Here is a 27,534-nt window from a genome sequence, read left to right on the forward strand (position 1 = left end):
GGACCAATCCGCCATCGTTCCGTGGCCACGCCCGGACGGAGGCCCCTCCCCTCATCCGAGCTCATGCCCCCATCACAAGCGAGACCCCGCCCCTGATGAGACCTGTCCCGCCCCGCGAACATGCCCCCATCACAGGCTCCGCCCCCGGTCCGCGCTCATGCCCCCATCACAGGCTCCGCCCCCGGTCCGCGCTCATGCCCCCATCACAGGCTCCGCCCCCGGTCCGCGCTCATGCCCCCATCACAGGCTCCGCCCCCGGTCCGCGCTCATGCCCCCATCACAGGCTCCGCCCCCGGTCCGCGCTCATGCCCCCATCACAGGCTCCGCCCCCGGTCCGCGCTCATGCCCCCATCACAGGCTCCGCCCCCGGTCCGCGCTCATGCCCCCATCACAGGCTCCGCCCCCGGGCCGCGCTCGTGTCCCCGTCACAGGTTCCGCCCCCGGCCCGCGAACATGCCCCCATCACAGGCTCCGCCTCCGGGCCGCGCTCAAGCCCCCATCACAGGCTCCGCCCCCTGAACAACTGCTCCACTCGCTCCCGGGATTCTCGGCGCGGCGTCGTCGCCATCTTATGTGTTTCTCAAAGCCTGAGCGGAGAGCTGGTGCGTGTGGCGGGGCTGGAGCTGCTGCAGCCGGCTGGAGGATGCCTGGCGGATAAATGTGGGCCAAACCTAACATCCCTCTGCTGTTGTTGCTGATCGCGGTGGCGGCGAAGCCAGAGCGGCCAGGTAATGGGGGGCGGGGACGGTAGGCCGGGCGGGTACGGGGTAAGGGGGGAGGGGCGAGGTGGGGCTTGGCCCTTCACTCCGTGGGGGACGCTGAGTGTTTATTCCCCGCCAGAGAGGCCGCATCACTGTCGCTGGAAGTGTTGGTTACATCGGGCCCGTTGCACTGGCATTATTGGTTATACCAAGGGGCGGGGGGGAAGATTATGTATTCACGGCAGCACCGTGGGAACAGTACGGAGCCAAAGATAGTGCGCTACCCCAACAAACCGTTTCGCTCCCTTTAGGAACGGACCAGAGATCGGTACAACCAGACTCCCCGCCGACCCTTTAAAAGATGCAGTGCAGCATGTCGCCAAGGATTGTCCCGTCCCTCACCTCGGCATTAGATTAACAACACTGACTTCAGAAAACCCACCTGACCCTTGAATTCACGCATATATATTTTTCCAGATAAACGGGTGCCTATTCTGCCCTCTGATCTAGTAAATCGTAGTCGATGCCGCAACCATTAGTGCAAATAAAAGTGCACAGAATGTAACATTGACTGGGTTGCAGCGGGCACAGATTAAGGATAAATAGAATGTTTCCCGATTGTCAGGATGTGACAAATGATGGCTGATTGGAATATTTTTTGATACCGTGTCTTCTAAGTGACGAATTAAGGAAAACAGTGTTCTTTATCTCGGATTTCAGATTACACCGAGCAAAGAAGGGCAGGCACAGAGTAATAAAGCATTTGAAACGGGCTCTTCGGCCCAACTTTCCCATACCGGCCAAGATTCCCCATCTGCCCGCGTTTGGCCCATATCCCTTTAAACCTCTTCTATCTATGTAGCTGTCCAAATGACATTCAAATGTTGTTATAGTACCTGCAACAATGACTCCGGAGAGTTTGTTCCATATACCCACCACCTTCTGTGTGGAAAAAGTTGCCCCTTCAGGTTCATATTAAAAATCTTTCCTCTCATAAATCTATTACCGCTGATTCTTGATTTGGAAAGTACTGTCGACATTGCATTCATAAATAAATTTGTAGAAGCAAAGGTATCCGGGATACAGGTAGTATGAGTGGACAAAACCATAGTAGATTGTGTTTAATGTATGGAAAGAGTTGTCATCCATTTTAAATGCAAGAATTATAATTTTCTATAAATAGCAAACAATGTGGAATTGCACTTAATTTCAAAGGCTAATGGAATCTTTATCTCAAGCTGAAGTAAAAAAAAAAGAAGGAACACTGAAATCTGTCTCCACGTTATACTTAAGATAGACACAAAATGCTGGAGTAACTCAGCGAGATAGGCAGCATCTCTGGAGAGAAGGAATGGGTGATGTTTCGGGGCATGACCCCTTTTCAGTTATACTTAGCCAGTCTGCTCCAAACCTTGCACTTTTTCCTTCACTGACGCTATACTAAAATCTTTATGATGCTGAGAAAGGCCAATATCCTAGACATTGCTAAACCAGGACTAGACTTGCACAGTAAATTACAGCACCCTGAGAGTATTGTGGAGCAGAGACCCAAGGGTACAAGTCATAGTGCCTTGAATGTGGCTAAGCTTGAAGGTGGATAAGCTTGTCCTGTTCGGATGGGGCATAGAGAACAAGAGTTGAAACATTATGTTACAGTTCTAGATGATGATGATGAGACTGGATCTGGAATATTGTGTGATGTTTGGATTGTTAAACTATAGGAAGGATATGATTGAAGCTGGAGAGGGTGGAGAAAAGATTCACAGGGATATGACCTGCATTGGGTTTTAGATATTAGGAGAGATAGGATAGGCTAGGACCATTCCTTGGAGCGAAGAATGTTGAAGGGTTACATTAGAGAGGTATATAGAATCATGAGAAGCATAGATAACTTGGATTGTCAGTCCCCCCCCCCTCCCCTCGTCTAAGTGAGTCTAAAATTAGAAGGAATATTTTTAAGTGACAATGGAAACATTTAAAGAGAACCCGAGGGGCATGATTTTCATACGGCGTGATGAGTTTATGTAATGAAATTGTATGAAATTCAATAATTGATACAATTGCTTTTAAGAGATGTGGATGGCTTCATGGATAGGAAAGTTTAGAAGGATATGAGCCAAATGCAGGCATTGGGACCAGCTCATTAAGGCATCTTGGCTGACATGGACGTGTTGGGCCAAACGGCATGTTTCTGAGTTGTATTACAATGACTCTATAACAATGGTAAAAGTGCAGTGGCAAATAGATACAAAATTAGGGAAACATTTTGCAAGACTTAAAGACTCTGAATGCTCAACTCATTGACGAGATAAATTAATTGATGTTATAAATGGAGATGAATGGAAATGTTCTAATAGCCATTAGGCATATGTGATTATATACTGGCCAAAGCTGAAAACAATCATTCAAGCTCCTTTCGAAGGAAAAGCAAGAATTAAGTATCTCTGATAGTGATTTTGGGAGAGTTGGGAGAAATAACCATGGCTCAGAAAATTGAATTAAAATCTGTTTGGAGGGGGATTGGAAGTAAATTATAAATAATATAGAATTTTTGCTATTAATTGAACATTGATTATCAAGTTCAAGTTTAACATGTGCTGATGTTTGAGCAGATCTGGGTGGCCATGCACAAGAAACACAGTTGACACATGTGAGGGATAAGTACAAAAGAGGGGAAAATATTTACTAGATTGATTCCTGGAATTAAAATGTTGACATCTGAAGAAAGATTGAGTAAATTGGGTCTGTGCTGCCTAGAAGTGAGAGTAATCAGATTTTTTAATCAAAATGTATGATTCTTTAAAGCCGTGAAGATGTTTCTCCTGGTGATGGAATCTTGAACAAGAGGGGCATTCTCAAGTTCGGGATTACATTTAAGAAGGGAATGAGGTGAAATTCCCTTTGAGGGCTGCAAAGTGATGCAATTCTCTACGATGAACATGTGGATGGTGTTGAGGCAATGGGTGGGATTGTACTGCTTAATCACTCTTGCCCCCTCCCCAATTCCATGACTGTACAAATCTTTTGCAGCCCCCTTGGTCCAGGTTTCACTCTCACTGATATCTTGCAAAGTTAAAAAAAATCCATCAGTGCAAAGTGATAATTCCTGTCAAAGGCCATTGAACTGTGTTTGTTTTGGAGCAGAAGTTTAAAAACCGAAAAGGTCAAAATATATATATCTTTTAAACTTTTTTAAATATGTTGAAGTGATACAAATTAATTGAACATCAGGTAAACTAAAATGTGAGGAGCTGGATGTGTAGGGAATCCAGCCTCGCTGAAAGCATGATCAAATTCAAATATAGGACAGTGGTGAGGCTGGAGGTAAATTGTAGCAGCATCCACCTTCTGTGCATTACTGACTATCACATTACGACGAGGAGGTAGAAATGTCAATCATGCATTGACTTGCAGTGAGCAGGTCGGTATTGGTTCTCTAACAAGCTGCCAGCAAAAAATGCAGCAGTATTAAAGCAGTATTTCAAAGCTGAGGTACTCCTTTAGGTTACAGATGAATCAAAAGTTAAGAACATGGCCTTGAGGCCAAACCTCAGACCAGTTACTCTCTTATTGAATGCAGAATAAACTCTGGGCAGGATGGCTCTGCAAACAGCAATGTGGGGTCTGCCAGCAGTGTTCTTTTGCAGCACTAAGCTAATTGGCATTTTACCTCAGTAACTGTATATTCACCAACCAAAGTAATTGTCATTTTGAAGTGTAGCATGAATTGTGGGACTGAATCTTGCTGTGTTAGTTGGAAACCCTGCTTGACATCACTTTTTTAAAAATCCAATCTGATATTGATGAATAGAAACTTAACAGGCTTTGTTTATTCTACTAGCTATATGATTTTCAACTTCTCCAAGATCACAGGTTATGCAGAGGATCAAGGATTAGAGCAATTTCTTGGTTTCTATATGTGTCTGTCTGCCGGATGTGATGATTTTCTCACAATGCATTGATTGTCTAAACAGTGAGCAGTGAGGATTCTCTCATTAGTTGAGGTGCCAACAGTCATCTTGTTTTTCTTCATAATGGCGTTCATCTGCCGCCGATCAAGATTTTAAGCCAAATCTAGCATGAAGGATTTGTCTTGGGACTCTTGCTCAGCTGCCTTTTTTACCCTTTGTGCAGAAGTTTAAGTAGCCTGTTTCAAGGATATGCAAATACTCCTTATCCATTAATTTCCTAATTACCCTCATTAATGAATCAAAACAAGCAACTACCCCAGCCCAACCTTATTCCTTAGATAGGCACAAAAAACTGGAGTAACTCATTGGGTCTGGTAATATCTCCAGAGAAAACGAATGGGTGACGTTTTGGTTCGAGACGCTTCTTCAGACTGAGAGTCAGGGGAAGAGGAAACGAGAGATATAGACGACACACAATAAATTAATGAATATATGCAAAAAGCAAATAATGCAATTGTTCTATCTATCTAAAGGTAGAGATAACAGGAGCTTCCTTTCCCTAATCGCAATGTGGTGTGTTTATCATTTTACCCAGAGAATACCATGGGCACAAACATCTGGAACACGACTAAAAAACATCTTCTGAAGCTTGTATATTAAAGAATGCTGTCTCAACATCTATCTGCTATTTGCCTTTATAGCTTTCTTCTCCAACCACTGTAGATTATTAACAATTAATATTTTTATGCAATATACACTTTAATACTTTGACCTTTCAAGCTATACTCCTAACTAATTCATAACTTTCAGTATTTGATTATGTTCGAGCCAAAACTATACATGCCTTGTTTCTATATTCCCTTGGTGATTATGTGGTCCACTATATCTTGGAACAATCATACTCTGGATTGATCTCTAGCCTCATGGTGGCACAGTGCTTCCTGTGTGTCTCATATTCAGCTGAGGAACTTTTCAAATCTTGAGTCCTAATACGGGATTTCAAGATGGTTCTCGCCTGTGCCTGGACCGAGTTGGTAAAGAGTAGTTTGATGTTGTAAAAATGTGGCGCTGTTTTGGGATACCGTCCAACCTGAGACCCTTGGCTTGGCGAATATGTCTGTAACATATGTTTATGGATGTCATTAGCCATTTTTAAACTGCTCATTCTCTCAATTACAGGACCGCGGCTCGGTCTGGCAAGACTTCTGTCAGGTAGGTTTTTTGACATGATGTGAAAAATAAATGGCACGTTTTTATCGGTGATGCAACTTATTTGACACATTTTAATACTATTTATAACTGATGATACAATGAATCAAATACATCTGGCATGTGTGAGCAGTTAGGAAACGCATCTTTCTGGAGGTAATCCCTTTAGTATTGGTAGCCATGTTTCTGACTCAAGTCGCCAGATGGTGGTAGACTTGCAGTGCAGGAGGGAGATAGATAAATTTGTGTTTAGAGCGAATTTTCTGTTCTTTGCAAGTTCATTATACATCTTTAATATATCCACAGCCACCTAAGTAGACCCTGACAACTAGCATTACAGACTGATGGATCATTCCCACTTCCCTGATGGACTTCAGGTGAACGTGTTCCCAGATTGCATTTGTTTGGGATTTTACCTCAAGTATTAAGTTTTTCTTTCTCTCAAATATTGACAGACCCCATTATTTAATGGCAACACATCCACATTTTAATTCTGTTTTGCATGTTATTGTGTCTAGAGAGATATGGGACTTTTCCCTGCTGTTCTTTTCTCTAATTTGACACCCGGTTGTGCAGGCACGTCTCTAGCTGCATATTGTTTTTCAATTGGAAGTATTATAGAAGCAGCATTTGGGTGAGCAGCTGATGTGCTAACATTGGCCTGTGTGTTTTTTTTTTTTTGCAGAGCTGCGCTGTACCACTGGAGAATTTGCTTGCAAGACTGGAACTATTCAGTGTATTCCTCAGAGCTGGTACTGCGATGGATGGCAGACCTGTGAAGATGGCAGTGATGAACTCGATTGTCCAGGTAAGTGACTAGATTATGTAATTTGATTTATGATCTCAAATATGCAATCTTTAATTATATTTAAATCATTAATGTACATGAAAGTAAATGTTAAGGGACCCATGTTCATTAAAAAAAGTGTCTACACTCTAATCCTTTCCCTGGTACAACTTAAAATCAAGATTTTATATAATTGGCTGTAGAAACGTGCGGATTAGTATCTACATGCACTGGTGTGGATTGTCACACTGAGATTGTGACATTGAAAATTCTGTGTTGTGGGGTGGAGGTCAAGGTCAGAGGACCTAAATGAGGTCTTGAATGGAGTTGGGTCATGGTATAGCGTGGACAGAAAAACTGTCTCTTATGTTCTGTCTTCAGAGAGGTTCCTGTCAACTGAAGACATTATTTAGAATTGTGTACATTGCTATTGTGCAAGTTTCTTTGTTTTGTGCCGATGAACAAAAAAGCTATAAATAATGTAAATTAAATCATGGCAGAAAAGGTTCTGTATTTGTACTGTGGAATTTAAAGTTGACTCTATCCTGGGTATGCCAGTCAGCAGAGGATTTTGTATCTTTAGACTCTTCATCTGTAAGTCATTGCACTGGATCTGAATTGTAGCCTCCATGTAAGGGAAAGGGGGAAGTTTCCTCCAGATGTATTCACTCCACGGAATGGAGCAAGTGCAGGGTTGGTATGACTGAGGTTTAGTAGAGAATGAGACTGCTGAGGAATGGCTCTCCACTGAAGGGTATAATGCTGCCCTTGAGTAAACCAGTTTGGAAGATGGTTGTTATGGCATTTTGGAACAAGGGGTTGTCAAGTAGAGAAAGATGGGATGTTGTAGGGATTTGATGCATTTAAATAAAAACTTGTTATTTTTGATTCTTTGCCGTTGAGCAAATTTCTTGATCTTTTCTGTCTATAATCACGATTATAGACAACTAACGGGTCCCTTTGCGACTTCTTCTCCAAGGAGAGCGAATGTAATTAAAATCTCAATCTTAGAATTAAAAAAAAATTATTTTGCCCCTCTGAAGCATTTACATTTCTTCTTTAGCAGCAGGAGAACTAGGTGCTGCCATCTATTTTTGGCAGTCACTGCTATATTAATGTTCATTCTCTGCCTCTGCTTATAAAGCCCAGGATCTCTCATCAGTCTGAAGAAGGGTCTCGACCCGAAACGTCGCATATTCCTTTGCTCCATAGATGCTCCCTCACCCACTGAGTTTCTCCAGCATTTTTGTCTACCTTCGATTTTTCTAGCATCTGCAGTTCATTCTTAATGATCTCGATGTTCAATCAGAATGGTGTGCTTCTGACTGGAAGAGAACCTGCAGCTGACCTGTTATCCCCTTCTTTCTTCGGGTCTGCAGAAGACATTAAAGTCTTGCCGATAGATGTGAGTCACACAGTAGTCATGGCGCACAGGGGCTAAGCTAATAAAGCAAATAGCTTTGATTTGGGTAGCATCGAGCTGCTTGACTAGTATCACGATTCCCACATTGACACACATGAGGGGTTTTCCATTATTCTCCTGTCTTGTGAATGGGGGTAGTCAGGAAATTTAATTTTCTCATGAGAATACCCTGCTTCTGAATTGCTCTTGTTAGCCATAGCATTTGTATGGCTGTTCTGGTTATATTTGTGGTCAATGATGACCTCTAAATTGTTCATTGATCAGATGACGGCAATGTCACTGAATGACAGGGAGTTGTATTTAACAATTTTGCTTGCTGGAGGTGGTCATTGACTATTGCTTGAACGGCTGCCTCTGCCCAACTATCCCACAACACTGTAATCTGGTCATTAACAAATGAATATTTCTGGTAGTTTGCTGAAGTAAAAAATAGTTGCTGCCATTCCTATATGGAATCAACAATTTAGTTTAGTGTAAATTACAGTGGGGAAAAATGTACAAAAACCTTTGAGGCTGCCAGAGACTATGAGAAATACGGCATAGATATTGCGTGATCCTTGCAATTCAGACATCGTGTGAACGCATGCCGTGCTCTCTCAGGATAATATATACTTCCAAAGGTAGTTGATATCTGTAACTGAACACAGTATTCCATATTTAGGTCTCATGTGATTATTTTGATTTTTTTTTGATTTTGATTATACCTTTAATAATCCTTTACAGGAAATTACAGTGCCACGACAGCTTCAAGACAGACATAACACCACACATTTCCTCAAATGGCTTCCATACTTAACAAGTTAAAATACAAGTTAAAATACAAGTTAAAAATACAATTAATTTAAAAAAAAAGTGCAGTTATTTATGCGCATTATATAACCTTATAGCAGCTGGTAAACAGGACTTCCTATGTCTCTCAGTTTTGCACATTGGTGCAATCAGCCTCTGACTGAAGATGCTGCTCTTGATCACCTTCAGGGCATGGAGTGGGTGAGTGGGGTTGGTCATTATAGAACCTAGTTTGTTCAGAGTTCTGGCCTCTGCCACCTGCTGGACCGTTCGTTGCTCAGCCCCGACCACTGAGCCGGCCTTCCTGATTAGCTTGTCCAGTCTGTTTTTATCCGCTATACGGGCGCCATCTCCCCAACAGGCCACAGCAAAAAACAGAGCACTGGCCACCACTGAATGGTAGACACTGCACAGTAGGGGTTGGCAGATGTTAAATGACCTCAGCCTCCTTAAAAAATACAGTCGGCTTTGTCCCTTCCTGTACACCGCCTCCATATGACACTTCCAGTTCAGCTCACTGTCAAGCTGCACCCCAAGGTACCTGTGATTAGCGACCACCTCCACCTCAGTGCCCTTAATGGTGATTGGTGTTGCTTGAGTCCTCCTCCTCCCCCTCCTGAAGTCCACAACTATCTCCTTTGTTTTTTTGGTGTTAAGATGGAGGTTATTGTGTGCACTCCACTCCACAAAGTTACTTATTATGTCTCTATACTCCTCCTCATTGCCCCCTTTAATGAGGCCGACAACAGCTGTATCATCCGAAAACTTCTGCAAAAAGCAGCTGTTGGTGTTACATTGGAGATCCGCTGTGTAGATGGTAAACAGGAACGGAGCCAGCACAGTTCCTTGTGGAGCCCCTGTGCTGCTCAAGATGGTGCCCGAGACACTGTTCTGTAGGCGCACGTACTGTGGTCTGAGGGAAAGGTAATCCAAACACCACAGTACCAGTGATGGATCCACTTTCATCTTCTCCATCTTCTCCCCTAGCAGTCGGGGCTGAATTGTGTTGAAGGCACTTGAGAAGTCAAAAAAAGTAATCCTTACAGATGCATCAGTAGTGTCCAAATGTGTGTACACCCTCTGCAGCATGTAAATGAGGGCATCATCGACACTGATGTTAGGCTGATATGCAAACTGTAAAGGATCCATTTGATTTGACACACTAGTCCTGATGTAGGAAAGGACAAGTCTCTCAAATGTCTTCATTATATGTGAAGTGAGCGCTACTGGTCTGTAGTCATTGTGGAGAGTGGGATGGGTCTTCTTTGGGACAGGTACCAGGCAAGATGTTTTCCACAGCCTTGGAACCCTCTGTAGACGCAAGCTCAGGTTGAACAGGTGTGTTAGAATACCACACAGCTCTGAAGAGCAAGTCTTCAGTAGCCTTGGGCTGGTGTCATCAGGCCCCACTGCTTTCCCTGGCTTCAGTCTGTCCAGCATCACCTTGACCTGAGCAGTATGAAGAGTCATGGGTGGGGCTGCCGGTGGAGTGGGAGGTGGAAAGAGGGGACTCCGTACAGGTGACATCTCAGGAGTGATGGAGAGAGGGATGGGAGGTGGAGAGGAAGCAGCAATGGTCAGCAGACCAGGTGGGGGAGGCTGGGGTGGTGTGGAGCCGTCAAATCTGTTGAAGAATCTGTTCAGATCATCAGCCAGACTCTGTTCACCATCAGGCAGTGTACCACCATTCTGCTTCATGCCCGTGATCTTTCGCATTCCAGCCCATACCTGCATTCCAGCCCATACCTGATTAGTAAACCTTTGCATTATCGTTCTCTAGATATTAAGGCACAGATTCATTAGCCTTTTTGACTATTTTCTACAGCATTCATGACATTTTAATAGCCCATGCACACCGGCTCCTTTCCAATCCTTTCATAAACATATTTCTCGTCTTTTTGTTTCTGAAGTAAACAAGCTCACAATTGCCTGCGTTGAAATTCGTTTGACATAGTTTTGCCAATTCACGTAACCCTCCAATCACTGTTTCTATATGCAGTGATACAAAAGGAGGGTGGAAATAATTGTAAACAATGTCAAACCAAGATGCATCGTTTTCTGTTCCACCATCCAAGATTTATAATATGCTGTATGTGTTGGAAGGAACTGCAGATGCTGGTTTAAACCGAAGATAGACACAAAAAGCTGGAGTAACTCAGCGGGACAGGCAGCATCTCTGGGGAGAAGGAATGGGTGACGTTTCGGATCGAGACCTTTCTTCAGTTGTTCTACCAACAGTTTTTTAATGGGAACTTTTCATCACCACCTGCCAGTTTGCGTATCTGTCCCCTTTACTCCTGTCTCTTGCCAGTGCAGTTCATTCCATTTGTTCTGAATGGTATCAGTAATGTTCGGAGTTGAAGCAATGGAGACAGTTTTTAATCTGATTTATCTGTTTTACATCAGACATAGCTGTTATGTTTTGGTGTGACCTAGTCATTTGAATAGGGTTTCTGCCATGTAACTTTTTAATTAAATAAATGTTAAATGCACCTTAAGTAAATTTGTTTCCTCCATTAATTGTTATTCATTGACATTTTTTCCTGTTGGTCCTTCTGTCAGAAGGCCATCAGAGCACTCATAATAAGGCTTTACTTTCCGCTGCCTGGCCACTATTTGCCATCTGCAGACTGGATCAACTTGTGTAACAACCAAGGTGACAGTGCCAGCAGTATCCAAAGAGCAGGTGGCTGCAGAGGATTAGCACAATCTCAAACAGAGGCCTGGTCGGTCACTCCAGCTCAGTGTTTTCAGTTACCATCACAAACTCATCCCCAACCAGCAATTCCAGTCCCCTTCCTCTCAGCTGCTTGAAGCTGAAAGACCAATCATAAGTTAAGTTTGTGCAAGAAGGAACTGCAGATGCTGGTTTAAACCGAAGATAGACACAAAAAACTCGAAACTGATATTAAAGACTATAGACACTGTACAAGTTATTGAAAAGAGATGGAGAATTCTTGTATATTATTGTTTCAAAATATTGAAGAGTTCTTTAATGGACTTCCTTTGCCATAAAATTATAATCTGGTCTTTAAATGCCACACAAAATAAATCAAAATAACTTGGGTTTGTAATCATCCTTTTGACCCGGTCAGGTATTGCAGTTGACCCTGTTAAAAAAGACGACGCTTAATATTTCCACAGTTTTGTTGTACTGGATTTTACGATTATTGAAAGTTCATAGTAATTCCCAGCAAACTACTTTCCCCCTCTTATTTCCCTGTATCCATGCAACTTATACTCTTTTCCCCATCAATGGGGAAATTGACAAGCAAGGGAAAGAGATCAAGTTGCATGGTTGCACAATTTCCATCTTTCATTCCCAGTAAAAGCAACTGGTAAATCTCAGGAACCTATCAATGCAATGTTTAATCTTTACCAGTGTGGAAGTATGCCTTTCGCATTCAATTCCCATCAATACCCCGCTTTCATTCTACCTGGGCAATTAAAGGGCCTGTCCCACGAGCATGCGACTGCATGCGGCAAGCGCGACCTAACGTGGTCGCTTGAGCCGTACGGCCTCGCGGGGCCGGTCCCACTTCGATCGCCAGAGCCATATGGAGTTGTGCGGAGCTGTTCCCGACATCGCACGGGGCTCCGAAAAACTGACACTGTTCAAAAATTCCGCGCGGCAACGGCCTGCCGGCCCGCAGCCGCATTGAGCCCGTACGCGCTGCCTCGCCTAGCACGAACTTCCCGCGGACTTCGAAAAGCGAGCTGGCGCTGGAAAACTTTCAAAACTACCATCCAGGAAATATATATTGGTAGTTTGGTTGGGAGTGGGGGGGAGACATTGGGGTAATCAATAACATGCAGTATTCATTATTTTAAAGCATATGTTTAACTAACGATAAGAGTTGCATGTATTGGAGAGAGCTGGCAAGATGATGTTGATATGGTGTGACTTTTAGAAGATGATTGATAAAGTACAACATGATAGTGAAACTAAAGGGTGCTGGCAGGGTCAACGGTGTACTGGCTAAAGAGATGGTGGGCACCTGAATGACAGTAAAACCAAGAATGCTCTTGTATTCCACAAATAACCCACAGCAAACCATGTGGAGGAAATGAAAGAAACATTAAAGAAGCTATTCCCAAAGACAAACTCAGACAGGTGGGAAGGAAAATAGTGTGGCCTTCATTTAAGATGCAAGTGGTCCGTTGGCTATTTTGCTGGGTGACTAGAACATTTGTGGCATGAAAATAATCATCCAGCTTTTCAAATCCTCCCATGGCCTTTTCCCTTTATCATCTCCTTGATTTCTGTACTCCTACATTTCTGGTCTTTTGCACATTTCTCTTTTAGGTTGGTATATTTCGCGCACATATCTTCAAGGTATGAAACCCTTTCACATGGACCTCCATTTGTAAATCTTCAATTTTTAACTGACTTTATTCATTATTACATTAAATTCTATCTTCTGATCCTATCTGTTTCAAACACCTGTTTTAAAAAAAAAAAAATATTGGGGCATTTTTACTACATTCCAAATATTGCATGAATGAAATGCTGTTTGGTTATGTAGCTGCAGGGAGTGAGTGCAGCTTGTCATACTCTTACCTACTGTCTACCTACTAGGAGTGATTGGTGATCACCGCGGGCACCACACAAAGGAAACTACTGACCTGAAACAGGTGCGTGGCAGAACTGCCGAGGACACTCGCTTCTACCCGATCAATGTGGCCCAGCCCTTCCAGTTCACCCGTAAGTTGCAGTTCCACTATCTTGATGTTTGAACAAGCTCTTCAAAAGTCAGATTGCAGCAGCTTTTTACCAGTTTTGTTGTTAAGAGATTCTACCAAGCAAAGGTTTGTGTTAAGGGGTTGGCGAAGTATGACAGCGTTGTCGAGTTAACTTACAATTCTTAGTTCCTAAGTTTTACTGCAAAAGTATATCTTGATGTATCATTCCTCTATGTTGACAATAATTATACCACCAGTAGAATTCGTGAAGATGCTGCTGGACACTGGGGGGCAGATAATGAGAGGGCCAACTCTCTCATATATGTTCCAAAAACCTTGCAGGCTTACAGAAAAAGTTCTCTGACTCAGTTCCTGATCTGGCCAACTGGTAGACCGAGTTCTGCCCCCGGTTGAGTCAATTCTGATCAAGAATAACATGTCTGTTCATTGTTATTTCTTGTTATTTGTATTATATTGTTTCCACCAGTATTAGGCACTTACATTTTGCAAAGCTGCTTTATAGGTGTTAATTTCATAGAAAAACTCTCTTGTATTCTTTGCCAGTGTTATGCAATAGTATATCTGCTTTGCCTTATGTAAGGTTATGTGGTGATTTTTCTCATCATTGGATTAAGTAAGGTTTACTCAATTTACTCAAAGCATCAATAATCTGGAACGTAGAATTGTGCTGATTGGCTGTAGAGTGAGAAGTAACAAATGCGAACATGCTTCATTCAGCAGATGGTCTTGAGTTGCTTGACGGGGAGTTAGGTTAAATACATGAATCCAACACGAGGTGTGAGGAAAGAGCAGTGTCGTGTGACTCTCGGGATACTCTTCTGAAAAGCCAATGCAGGGTTATAGACAAATTTTGTTTCACTTGTTCATTTCCAGGATGTGACAATTGCTGGCAAGGCTGTCATTTACTACCTCCCTCTCATTAACAAAGTGATTATCCTGCCAACCCCTCTGAAGTGCCATCACAATGTTGGTCTGGAGTCTTCTAGGCGAGGGGAAATAACAGATTTTCTTCCTCCATTGATTTTTTTGTTAACAATCCAATTAGGTTTATATTCTGGGTTCTCTCTTGCAAAATAACATAAGATGTACCTTTTACATTTAGTTGCCTGCATTTAGTCATACTGCAGAATTCATGCTGACAATTGGTCTTGTTGGCAGGTAAGTGTCCAACAGGCTGGCATCACTATGAGGGGACAGCGAGCTGTTACCGAGTGTATTTGAATAGTGAGGACTACTGGAATGCTGTCCAAACATGTCAACGAGTGAATGGATCGTTGGCTACATTCACTACTGATCAAGAGCTGCGCTTCATACTAGCTGAAGAATGGGACCTAGAGGAACGGCCATTGAGTCGCAAGGACCAACGCAGGTAAGAATGTGGGAGTGATTTTATTTATTTATTTAACCTTTATTTAACCAGGAGAAGTCTCATTGAGATTAAAAATCTCTTTTACAAGAGAGTCCTGGCCAAGACAGGCAGCAGCACAGTTCCACAGTTACAGACAATAATTTAAAAACAACAGAGAACATATAAATAGAGTCACAGTCAGAACATCATCAAACAAAGCATGTGCAGACAGAAGAGCCCGCTTCAACATCATTAAGAAGGGATTTAAATCTGTTTATAGAAACCAGCTCCTTACGTTTCAGTTCATTCTGCAGCTGGTTCCATGCGAAGGGAGCAGCATAACTAAATGCCCTTTTCCCCAGTTCAGTACGGACTTTAGGTACAGTTAGTAAGAACAAGATCTCAGAGCGGAGCTGATAAGTTCCTGTGCTTTTTCGAATTACATACTTCTGCAGGTATGAAGGAAGAACACCAAGGATAGTCTTATAAATAAGGATATGCCAATGATGGAGTCTGCGGGTGGACAGGGCAAACCATCCAACTTGAGCATACAAAGAGCAGTGGTGCGTGAGGGTTTTAAAATTAGTAACAAATCTCAGTGCTCCGTGGTAGACCGTGTCCAAAGACTAGGCATTTTGAAGATGCATTCATATATAAAACATCACCATAGTCCAACACAGACGTAAACGTTGCAGCAACAAGTCTTTTTTTGGCTTCAAAAGAAAAACAAGATTTGTTTCTAAAGTAAAAACCTGATTTTATCTTTAGTTTTTTCACAAGTTGCTGGATATGAGGTTTAAAAGAGAGAGAATCGTCAATTATAATTCCCAGATATTTATATTGAGACACAGATTCAATCACAGAGCCCTGCAAAGTGGTGATAGGAGGGAGGTCCGAGGGCTTTGATTTAGCTTTAGTGAACAGCATGAGCTTTGTCTTGTCAGCATTTAAAACAAGTTTTAAATCACACAGGTTACGTTGCATAGTGTAAAAAGCAGTTTGGAGCTGACGGAGAGCCTGATTTGGGGTAGACGCAGAGCAATATATCACTGTCGTCAGCATAAAAGTGAAAATTTGCGTTCGGAGCTTTATGATCTAGACTATTAATATAAATAGTAAATAATAAAGGTCCTAGAACCGATCCCGGTGGCACACCCTTGGATACATTAAGAGAGCTAGAAGTAATACCTTCTGCTCGCACACACTGGGATCTGCCTGATAGTTTTTAAACCAACAAACAGCTTGATCAGACAAACCGATGCTGCATAGTCTTTGTAACAATAAGGCATGATGGGTGGCATGGTGGCAGAGGGAAGGAATGAGGAAACCCAGGAAGTGATCATGAGTGTGTGGAGGCAATGAGAGAAGAATAGTTGGGGCAAAAGAGAAATTGACAGAGTAAAAGCAGTGAGGAAAAAGTATAGATACAATGGAGATGAGAGACATGGGGAGTAGGAGATACGAGTGGGAATAGTGGTCAGGGAACAGTGCTGTTAGAAAAAGAAGTGGAGGGGCATTGAGGGCCGGTGTTGGAGTTGGCTCTGAGGTTATTTGGGTGGAGGCAGCGAGAGGTAGTGGAAGAGGGTTATGACAGAACAGTGGGAGCATGTGTGTGGAAGAGCAGAGAAGATTTTGTGTGAGCTTGCTTTTTGATGTCAATGTTTGGTACAGCTATGTTATTGGCAACTACATATTTATTCTCCACCTGAAAAATTGTTTCTTCACAGGTTCTGGGTTGGCTATCAGTACACGATAACAAACAGAAGCCACACCTCGCTAGAGGGACAGTGGGAAGTAGCTTATAAGAGCAGTAAGTATGCTGAAAGAGAAGTTATTAATGTAAGTACCAGTAATGGTGACTCAGAGCACCAGCCTCCTAACCAGCTTGCTCTTGCTCCTCTCAGCAATGTGCAATTGTGCTGAACTTTTAACGTAGAAAAACATTCCAATGCAACTTCACTGATGCATTATCAATAATGTTTATCATTGAGAATCTTAAGGCTTCATTCAGACAAATGACCAAAACCATGTTTAAGGGCCAAGGAGAGGCAAGGATGGAACAGTAACAATGGTGTCTACAGGGGGGATAGATAAGTACTTGTATGCTTAATATGAATTTGTAATGGAACCAGGCAAGCGACAACCGAGGGATCAAATCAAAGGATTTGAACCCTCGGATTGACGATTGAGTTTTTGACATGGACTGGAAAAACTGGCTTTTATCTTTTTAATATTTATTTGAAGAAAACTCGACTCATCCAGGCCTAAACTTTGGACAGAATTGAACAAATTAGCGACAGAGCATGAGAGGGTGGTAGTCAAGATAGATGATGGCAAACTGTCCTGAACAAATGTGTGCAACAGATACCTGATTTTCAGCTAATATTGCAAGGTATGGCATATAAACAAGTAATGGGAAGGGAGGCCAGAGGTAATGGTGAGGATGGCAAAGCTCTGGAAGTCTGGGTCTAATTTTATCGATAAGGAGAAAAGCCAATACAATGTAATCAAGTTAGATGAGAGGGACAGTTTTCGAGGGGAGCAGTATCCAGCTTAGTGCTACCCTGCAGAGTGCTGATTATTATAGTGCTCTTGGCCAAACACTTAGACATGTATTCTGCCATAAGTTAAAACGGACATCTGAGCAGGCTGGTGCAGTGGAGGGAACCTGCTGCAATTCCCTGCCCTCCACTGGCACTCCCCACAGCAATGAAACTGCGATCTCATCACTGTGCAGTTGCTTGTTGTGCCAGCTGGCATTAGGCAGACTAGGATGAGCAGGATGCCCTCTCAGAACTAAGATATGAGGCTCAAGACTGCACCCTGACTGACACAGTGAGTGGGGTTCATTGCTGGCAACCAGCAGCAGCAGCTCCATGTCTGAGCAGACCGCTGGGGTCCTGCAGTCTGTCTCATCATCCTGATGTGACGGAGCTGATGCCTCTCCCTCTATTTTCTTGGCTCTCCCCAACAAGGCTAAATCTCTATGTAACAAATTTCAATCATGGTCACACCATACTTGACTGATGCAACCCTCAACCTGTGTCGCAAGAGTGAATGGCCATGCTGCTGTTTCGCAAGAGTGAATGGCCATGCTGCTCACCCTAATCCTCAGGCAGCCTCTGTACATTCCTGGTGGTTCTCTCTATACCGAACCAGGTGGTGATAAGATAACTAGCTGTTTCATTGGTGCAGGAGCACTGCTGGTGGGCTGAAACCTCCACAAGGTGCTGGCATAGTAGCACAGTGGTAATACATCTCTATATCATGCAGATAAAATACTGTATTGACCCATCTTGGCAGTGATTTTGTAAGATCTGTTCTTGGGAACATGTGCTGAACATGCCACCAGTATAGTCAACTGAAGCACAATTTGCATTCATGCCAAGGAGGATGTCATACCGTTGTCACATTGGCATATCATTAATTCCTTTGATCAGAGCTGTTTCATGCTGTGATATGAACCTTTAGAATAAATCAAACTGGGAGTTTTAGGAAAATGAGCACAGAGGCCATTTGACTGGGGAAGAAAGGAAGGTTGACAAGTAAGGGATGAGCTACTTAAAAGCTGTTTAGTATCATGAGAAGCTTGATGATATATTTAAGAGGCACCATGAGAAAGAACGCAAAATAAAACAAATCAAGAGAACCAGTTTAATGGAAATGAACTAAAAATGCAGATCATGGACAAAATGAGACGTGCATGAAAGGGCATCAGTGAGAAATGCACGCTAGTCTCAAAGACGCTTGCAGCTTGTCCATCCAGTGCAGGGAAAACCTTGTGCAAATGGGATTTGATAAGTACAGATTGTATCAACAATAAGATCATGACATTGGTTGGTAGTGGTAATAATGGATCTGCAGAAAAACCATGTATGGCAAGGGACTTATTAGCAATCTTGCTGAATTAATGGAGAGAACTTCCTCCCCTTCCTTTGAATTGCCTATGCAGAAAGAAAGAAAGATAAAATAAAGGCTCAGTTGCAGTTCTGAAAGATGGAAAATAGTTTGGCGGTACTAAGTAGAAAGAGTGATGGAAGATTTGGCATGGATTCACTGGGCCTGCTGTTTTGCAGAGATGGCTTTATTTTCATGCACATTCAGCTGCATTGTACATGCTTAATAGTGTTTCTCCTCTCCAGGTTCCACAGAGGTGTTCCTTCCACCAGAACAGGTGCCAACGTTTGGAATGACCATCTCGGAGCAAGAAAATGTGCTGTGTGCTCAGCTGCAATGCTCCCACTTCCCCAGCCTGCGGCACCACGGATTACACAGCTGGTATGCTGAGAACTGCAATGAGAAGTCGGCGTTTCTCTGCAAAAGAAGTGAGTGGTGATTCTCCTGCCAATTGGAAACTGTCAACCCACGAGATTGTCACTGTTATGTTCCAGTTACAGCCAATATTAAACACAAGAAAGGTCACAGAGGTTCCAACCTAATGCAGGTTCAATCTATCAAATTCTGCCCACAGTTCACACCTGCATGCAGGAATGGGAGGAATGTTAGGCCAGATTTTTGTGGCTCACTTCCTCACAGGGGGTTTGTGGATAATTGAATCTATGGCTTGAAAATGGTGGTTTGGAGGGAAGTTACTCCATTTATTTGCATTTACTTTGGTTCTGTGGTTTAGTTGTCTACAGAGGAATTGCTTTTTAGGTCTGTGCCTTGTATCTTTGCTCGAGTGTTTATTGGTCTGGTTGGGGTACGGTTCATTTAGTGTGATACTCGTGTATTAGGTCAGTATCAGTGAAGTCAAAAGATGCTGGAAATCTGAAATAAAGTAGGAAATGCTGGAAGTACTTTGTATACTGCCACTTTTTTAGAACCCTAAGATACAAACTATCAGGTATTGGCTATTTGGTGTTTAGCACCCTTAATTTCTATATGTATTCCCCTTATTAATGTTACTTCAAGTTTCTCTGTTACTTACTTCAGAGGAAATTGGCTTGATTTTCCACTGGACTTGGTATGTTTACTGTATTTTTTATTATATATTTGTTTAATGCCTTAGTCATATTCTTTCATAATTTCTAACGGAATACAAACTTTTGATGGTATGATTACTCTCCCCCAGAGGATCTCTCTCAATAAGATTATTAATTTTGTCTCATTACACTTGATGAGATGCTGAATATCTTGATACCTTGATGCTCAATATCTTGATTGGATGCATTGCTCCATGAAATTGCTGCATGTATTCCTGAACACGGTCTTTGAATCAGTTTTGTTAATTTTATTTGTTAGCGTATGTGACAGCTATTTATGTAAAAATGATTTTCCACTCCGTGGACCAGGAGTTGGACCTGTGATGCAGGCTGTGGGATGCCTTGACGATTCCACTCCAAATTGATCTTGGGCAGAACTCTGAGATCTTTTCTTTGATACTCTATCCTGAGTTCTTTTTACTTTATCCTTCACCATCCTCTTGTCCTTTCTCTCCCAGTCTTCCTTCCACTACTTAAGGCTTATTGATTTGCTATTGGCTATATTTTAGTCTAAGTTCAAGCTACATGTGCAGAGTCCACTGTTCTAATAAAGGGTCTTCAACTCAAAAGATGAACTGTTTCTCTTTCAACAGAGGCTGCCTAATCTGCATTTTTCATTTTTATTCCATTGTTGTTTCACTGAATCGGTTTAACCTTTGTTTTTAACTCTTTTTAAACTTAAATTGCCCATATTTGCCGTTCCAACTTCTAAGTTTTAGGCATTAGGATTTCCAAACGCTATTTTCAGTTTTAGAGCTCTGTGGCAAATATTTTGCAGTATCCCCTTTCCTCCATCACACGTTTTAAGTGAGAGTGGCTAGGCCCACGGTTTTGGGTTTCAAATTCTGACTTCTGAACCTTGAGACGATGCACTGGCCGACACTGGAATACACCCAGCCCCAGCTGCTGTGTCTTTCATCGTAACTGAGCTGATGATTGATCAGCCTGCAGGTGCCCCTGACAACTATTTCAACTGATCCTTCAACTCAGTGAATGTTTGTTTCTGACTTCTTTCTCATTTCTGAGCTGCAGTGTATTATTCTGGCCGTCTCCATTTTTTTTTGTGTTAACCTCTCCAACCGACATCGTTTCTTTCCATCTGCCGTGCAACTGTTTCTAACTCTTGGACGTTAAACCTCAGAATCTTCAGAATATTCTATATCTTGATGCAGGATCTCGACCCATAATGTTAGCCAACCCTTTTACTTCCACAGATGCTGCTGAGTTCCTTCAGCAGTTTGGTTTTTGCTTCTAACTCCAACTATTTTTTGTTTTCTTTTCAAACCACTTTGTTCACCACCATACCAAAGCCCAAAGATTTAAGTGCACAACATACAAGAGAACTATAAAGCTTTGAGGAAGTAAATTGCAGGATAGACAGTCAGTGGATGTTGTATACTTGGATGTTCAGAAGGCCTTTAAGGTGCCGCACGTGAGGCCGCTAAACAAGATGAGAGCCCATGGTATTAGAGGGAAGATACTAGCATGCATTGAAGACAGGCTGAATGGCAGAAGGCAAAGATGATACCAAGATAGGTGGAAGGGCAGGTAGTGTAGAGGAAGCAGAAGCACTTGGACAGATTGGGAAAGTGGGCAAAGAAATGGCCTCCAATGTCAGTGAGGCTAAACGCAAATTGGAGGAACAGCAACTCCTATTTTGCTAGGGCAGCTTACAACCCAGGCGTATGAATATTGATTTCTCGAACTTCAAGTAAACCCATGCTTTCGCTCTCTCTCCATCCCTTCCCCCACCCGTCACACCAGCTTTTTGTTCTCACCGAGCAAACAACCAACAATGCCCTGTTTCTTTTATCATCATTACTACTTTTTTTGCATATCTTTCTACATCATCATCTATATCTCTCATTTCCCTTTCCCGTGACTTTCAGTCTGAAGCAGTGGCTCGACCCGAAACGTCACCCATTCCTTCTCCAGGGATGCTGTCTGTCCCACTAGGTTACTCCAGCATTTTGTGTCTATGTGCAAGCTACTGAAAATTACTTTGGGTCCCAACAGTTGTTATTTCTTCAAAAAAACTTTTTTTTTATCCTGCCAACGAATTGGATAATTGTCCACTTTTCCTATTATACTCCCGTCTGCCTACTTGTCTACTCACTTAACATGTCGAACCTTGTGCTTATGTTCCAGGTCAAACCTGTGTGGATATAAAAGATAACGTGGTAGACGAGGGCAAGTACTTTACTCCAAAGGGCAATGATCCATGCTTGAGCTGCACCTGCCACAACGGCGAGCCAGAAATGTGTGTAGCAGCTTTGTGTGAGCGGCCACAAGGGTGTCAACACTTTGAAAAGGATCCAAAGGAATGCTGCAAATTCACATGTCTTGACCCAGGTAAAGCAACTCCCACCCAGCCTGTGATGTGGTTTAAAGAGTGGCTGCAGCAGGGAATCACTGGCTAGTATCTCTTGAGCACTAGTGTGGATCATTACAAGTGCGCCTAATGCCAGAATCTATTTGCAGATTGGAAGCAGCAAGTCCATGAAAGATCAGACTTGAGTTTATTGTATCTGTGGAGGAAAGTTGATGCTGGAAATTCAGATATGGTTCGGTACGTGCTGCTTCTTGTGGGCAGTACGAGTGAGACAAACTTTTCTCGCCGTTCCCCATTTGTTCTTGAACTGTTGCATCCTCCTGGTGAAGGAGCCGAAGCAGGAAAACATGGATTCAAGTTTGAGATCCAGAATATTTTCTGTCACTGCATGCTCTAGGTAATCTGAGTTGTTAAACCAAAAACGAGTGGGTTGTTCCACTTTGAATTCTCCCTCAACAAGCAACACAACAGCAGATTATCTGATTGTTATCACATTGCTGTTTCTGGAAGCTTGTACAGCAATTCCAACAGTTGAAATAGCTTCAAAGTAATTAACATTAAAGCAGGGTTGGGGAAAAGCGGTAAATGCAGTTATTTCCTTTATTTCAAAAACTTACCCCAATTGAATACCATTTTCCATGCTCAAGTCTATTTGACTAGGTGATGCCCCTCACCCCTCATCACTTCCCCCTCAATGATGCTAGCAACCACCACATCAGGGCCAACGAGAAAGTTAATGCTTTTGACTTCAGTTTCAACCTTGTGTCAAGTGAATACTCTGTTGGGGGAGGAAACCAAAACATTCTCCCAACCCAATCTTCACATATTGGAGGATAGACACAATGTTGGAATAACTCAGCGGGACAGGCAGCATCTCTGGAGAGAAGGAATGGGTGACGTTTCGGGTCGAGACTGAAGAAGGGTCTCGACCCGAAACATCAACCATTCCTTCTCCAGCATTTTGTGTCTATCTTCGATTTAAACCATCATCTGCAGTTCTTTCCTTCACATATTCGACTCGCTCTAGCAAGAAATATTTAAGATCACAAAGGCTTTGGTTTCAGATAACATTGTGCATTTGGTTTGAGGTCTGGCACTTCAAAACCTACTGTGTCTCGAAGCAAACTGTTCCAGAGGAGTTGCAATTTGAGTAGCTAAGAAAATCTTAGGCAGCTGGAGTGCTGAATGTAACTGCCCTGTGTTTCCCAATGCCCACAGATGGCAGCGGCATTTTTGATTCTATGGCGAGTGGAATGCGTCTGATCGTAAGCTGCATTTCCTCCTTCCTCATTCTGTCACTGCTCCTCTTCATGGTCCACCGGTTACGGCAACGACGGAGAGAACGAATCGAGTCTCTTATTGGGGGGAACTGTAAGTTTTCTTTTACAGAGCAACTGTACACAGTACTGTTAATCATAAAATCTCAAAGCTCCAGTTATTGTTGATGACATCCAGCTCTGTCTTGTATCATGTTCCTCTGTACCAGCACGTTTCCCTGAGGACATTTTTATGGGTTCGTACTGTGTGCTCCGTCTTTACCTCCAAACATTTGTTTGAAGCTAATCTTGTAGCTTCGGTATACAACTCTTTGATTGAACTTATAACCCCATTACAACCCATTCCCTTTCTATCAAGAACACTGCAACTCGACATCTGATACCATTTGACTTTGCTTCAGTTTACCTATTTACCAGAACCCCTCTCCGTTATGCATTCCATCATGCCCCTAAATTTGAGTATTTTGATCCCTAGAGTTCCCTTGCTGGAACTGGAATGCTGACACTATGCTAATGTCTTCACTAATAGTCCTCATTCTATCATTGCTCCTCTTCATGGTCCATCGTACAGTACAGAAACAGGCGCTTCGACCCATTGAGCCTTCATCAACCTTATTCTACCCATTTACATGACTCCTATATTAATCCCATTTTATTCTCCCCACATTTCCATCACCCCTCCCCTCCTCTACCACATTCTACACTCACCACAATTTACAGCAGACAATTAATCTCCCATGGGAGGTGGGAGGTAACACATGATGTCACAGGTAGAATGCACAAACTCCTCATGGACAGTATCTGAAGTCGGGATTGAGCCTGGGTCCCTGACGCTGGGAGGCAGCAGCTTTACCAGCTGTGTCCCCGTATTGCATGTTGGCATTATCCTGATATCATAGTGGTTACAGCATAGAAGGGAGCTGTTTGGCCCATTGAGTCTGTGAACATATTGTAGAACAATATGTTCAGTCCCATTTCCCTGTATCACTGCCTGCTATCTTCATTCAAGTGTCTATCCAAGTCATGTTGCCACCACCCATTCATACAGTAAGTTTTATATAACCACTCTATCATTGTCATTTGCTCATTGTTTTGGAGCGGTGTCCCCTAATCCTTGAATCATCTGTCAGTAGAAACGGCTCTCTTATTTATTCTATTTAATCCTCCCATGATCTTGGTGATCTTTGTAACATTTTGAACCCATGTTCAAATTATTGTACGATGCCACACAGAAACACTTCCTTTGGTCCACCGTGTCTGAGCCAACCATCAACCACCCATTTACCAGAGTAAATCCTACATTAATTCTACTATTTTATTCTCCCCTCACTCCTATCCATTTTCCCCAAGATTCGATGACTCGACTGCACACCAGGGGATAGTTACAGCAGCTGATTAACGTACTAACACGCACATTTTTGAATGTGGGAAGAAACTGGCACACCTGGGGGAAATCCACACAGCCATAAAGAAAACATGCAAACTCCACACAACAGCATCCAAAGTCAGAATTGGACCTGGGTCTGTGGTGCTGGGTTCACTCCATAGATGCTGCCGCACCCGCTGAGTTTCTCCAGCAATTTTGTCTACGCTCTACTAGCTCAACTGCTGTGCTGTCTATAATTCAGGAAAAAAATCTGAGTGCCAGCACTGACCCAATGGGGAATATCACTTTAGCCTCTGCTGTCTGAAGAACAACTGTTTACTGGTTCTTTTCCTGAGCCAGTTTTGTCAGTGGTCTTTTTAAACAGAGGCCCATGGGATAATCGGCGTTTTTGTAAGGCTTTAACAAGTAGCTTCTGAAAATCTGTATTGCCTTCCCATCATTACCCTTTATCTGTTACCTCATCAAAGTGTGTTGCATTTGACCTTTCAAATGGCCTTCAATGAACTGCCATGAAGAAGCCTTTTGAGCAAAATTAGCATTGAGGGTAAAATGCTGGAATGGATTGAGGACTGATAAAAGACAGAAACCAAGAGAAAGTTTAAATGGATTGTTTTTGGGTTGGAAGGCCATAACCAGTGGGGTGGTGTTGGGATTGAGGCTAGGCCGCAGCTTTTCACAATCTATATCAAATGATTTGTGCACAGGTATTAAATAATAATATATCTTCGTTTGCTGACAATGCAAAGCTAGGTGACGGGCATGAGAGGGATATGGAGAGATGAAGTGAATGGGGAAAGACATAGCAGACACCTGGAGGCTGCAGCGAATCGTCCGATCAGGGAAGGTTATTGGCTGCAACCTTCCCTCCATTGATGAACTGTACACTGCAAGGGCCAGGAAGCGAGCGGGCAAGATCATCGCTGACCCCTCTCACCCTTGGCCACAAACTCTTTGAATCACTTCCCTCTGGAAGGCGACTCCCGACTGTCAAAGCTGCCACAGCCAGACATAAAACAGTTTTTATCCATGAGTAGTTGGTCTACTCAACAGCCAAAAATCTGTAGCCTCCCTTTGATCTGGTATTTGGTTGGTTCACATGCTTGATCAATGGTGTTTTATCATTAATGTCTTATTATTATTATTGTTTAGTGTTTTCTGAGTCATTCGTAACTGTCACTGTATGTCATGTTGTTGTTTGTGGGTGGAGCACCAAGGCAAATTCCTTGTATGTGAATACTTGGCCGATAAACTTACTTAGATGTGAGAAAGTGTGGGAAACGTGAGGTCATCCACTTTGATAGAGAAAAGGCAGAATATTGGTTTTAAGTATTCGAGGTTGAAAGTTGTTGGTGTTCACAGGGACCTGGGTGTTCTTGTACACTCTATCACTGAAAGATAATGCACATAATTAGGAAGCTAAACTTGACTTGACTTGACTTGAATATATTGGCCTTAATGTTTAGAGGATTTATTTTCAAGGGTGGAAGTTTTCTTCCAGCTGTGTCAGATCCTAGTGAGATCACATGTGGAATATTTTGTGTAGGTCTGGTCTCATTACTTAAGGAAAGATAACAACATTAGCAAAGATTCACCAAATTGATTCCTGGAAGGCAGATTTGTCATTAAAGGTGAGATTGAGAAGTCTGGCTCTACTCCCTGGAGTTTCGAAGAGTGAGAGGTGATCTCAAGCATTTTTATGAAGCTTGCCGGGTAGATGCAGTAATGCTGTTTCCCCTGGCTCAGTGTCAGTCTCGGAGTACAGGGTCAGCCATTCGGGATAGAAATGAGGAGAAATTCTTTCACCTGGAAAGTATAGGATCTTTAAAATTCACTCCTCAGGGGAAGAGGAAACGTAGTTGCTGAGTATTCAAGATGGGAATGGTTGATTTTTGAATATTAAGAGATTTGAGGGATGTGGAGTTACTGCAGGAAAGTGGTGGTGAGGTAGCTGGGATGTTACTGAATGACAGAGCAGGTTCAAGAGGACCAGTAGTCCATTGCTCGTTCACTCTGGGACTCTATTCCTGAACCATTTGTTGTATATATCTACTAAGCTCTACTTTTCCATTGGGATTGTTCCCATATTTTGTTGGAGGCTTCTTGAGATTTGTTCTGATTTAAAACTGCAGGATTTTTATTTGCTGAGCCAGTTTGGCTCCTGACTTTGCTACGCCTCTTCATTGTGGTTTTCTTGGCTTCAATGATCCAAAGTCCTTGGCCTGTTCCCTGTATTTTATTTTAGGATGCATCTTGAAATTTATCATTAGACCAGTCTATTGATCACCACGGCCTTGGATCCTCAATATGTAGTCATTGTCAAATATTCTTTGCTAAATTTCCTGAAGGTTTGGGACAGATTTGTGTTAAAGTTTCATTGTAAATACAATTTTTCTGTGAGACAACTTCCTCTTGTCCAACAAGGTTATTTGAGTCAGACCTCTGAAATCTGTACCTGTTATAACTTGATCTGGGTGAGAGGGGTGGTGAAGGGGACCTGGGATAGTGGGAAGGGGACCTGGGATCGTGAAGGGGACGGGCAGTGGAACCATGGACAGTGGAGTTGGTGGAGGAATGAGGAGTTAAGCTGGGAACATTGGAAATGGGGGAATGGGGGGCTATTTTCACATAAAGCAGCATGAAAGGGAAAGGTTGGGGTTTGTTAGCTGTTCTATGTGGAGTTG

General features: G+C 42.8%; 1 protein-coding gene across 3 annotated transcripts in view; it reads left to right on the forward strand.

The window, feature by feature from the left end:
- The first annotated feature begins 505 nt into the window (after positions 1-505).
- dgcr2 (DiGeorge syndrome critical region gene 2) overlaps positions 506-27,534 on the forward strand; it is a 31,502-nt gene continuing 4,473 nt past the window's right edge. For 2 of the 3 annotated variants that reach the window (XR_004415715.1, XM_033043504.1), the window contains exons 1-9: positions 507-728; positions 5,792-5,824; positions 6,507-6,629; positions 13,400-13,525; positions 14,683-14,893; positions 16,600-16,682; positions 19,015-19,197; positions 22,006-22,209; positions 23,408-23,560. Coding sequence is in view for 2 of the 3 variants with exons in the window: in XM_033043504.1 (XP_032899395.1) it covers positions 659-728; positions 5,792-5,824; positions 6,507-6,629; positions 13,400-13,525; positions 14,683-14,893; positions 16,600-16,682; positions 19,015-19,197; positions 22,006-22,209; positions 23,408-23,560 (1,186 nt within the window). In the remaining variant the exon portion in view is untranslated. Of the gene's footprint in view, positions 729-5,791; positions 5,825-6,506; positions 6,630-13,399; positions 13,526-14,682; positions 14,894-16,599; positions 16,683-19,014; positions 19,198-22,005; positions 22,210-23,407; positions 23,561-27,534 lie in introns of all 3 variants that reach the window. The other variant, XM_033043505.1, reaches the window with a different exon arrangement.

Source organism: Amblyraja radiata, chromosome 25 (assembly GCF_010909765.2).
Source record: "Amblyraja radiata isolate CabotCenter1 chromosome 25, sAmbRad1.1.pri, whole genome shotgun sequence".
In the NCBI taxonomy this organism is placed as follows: Eukaryota; Metazoa; Chordata; class Chondrichthyes; order Rajiformes; family Rajidae; genus Amblyraja; species Amblyraja radiata.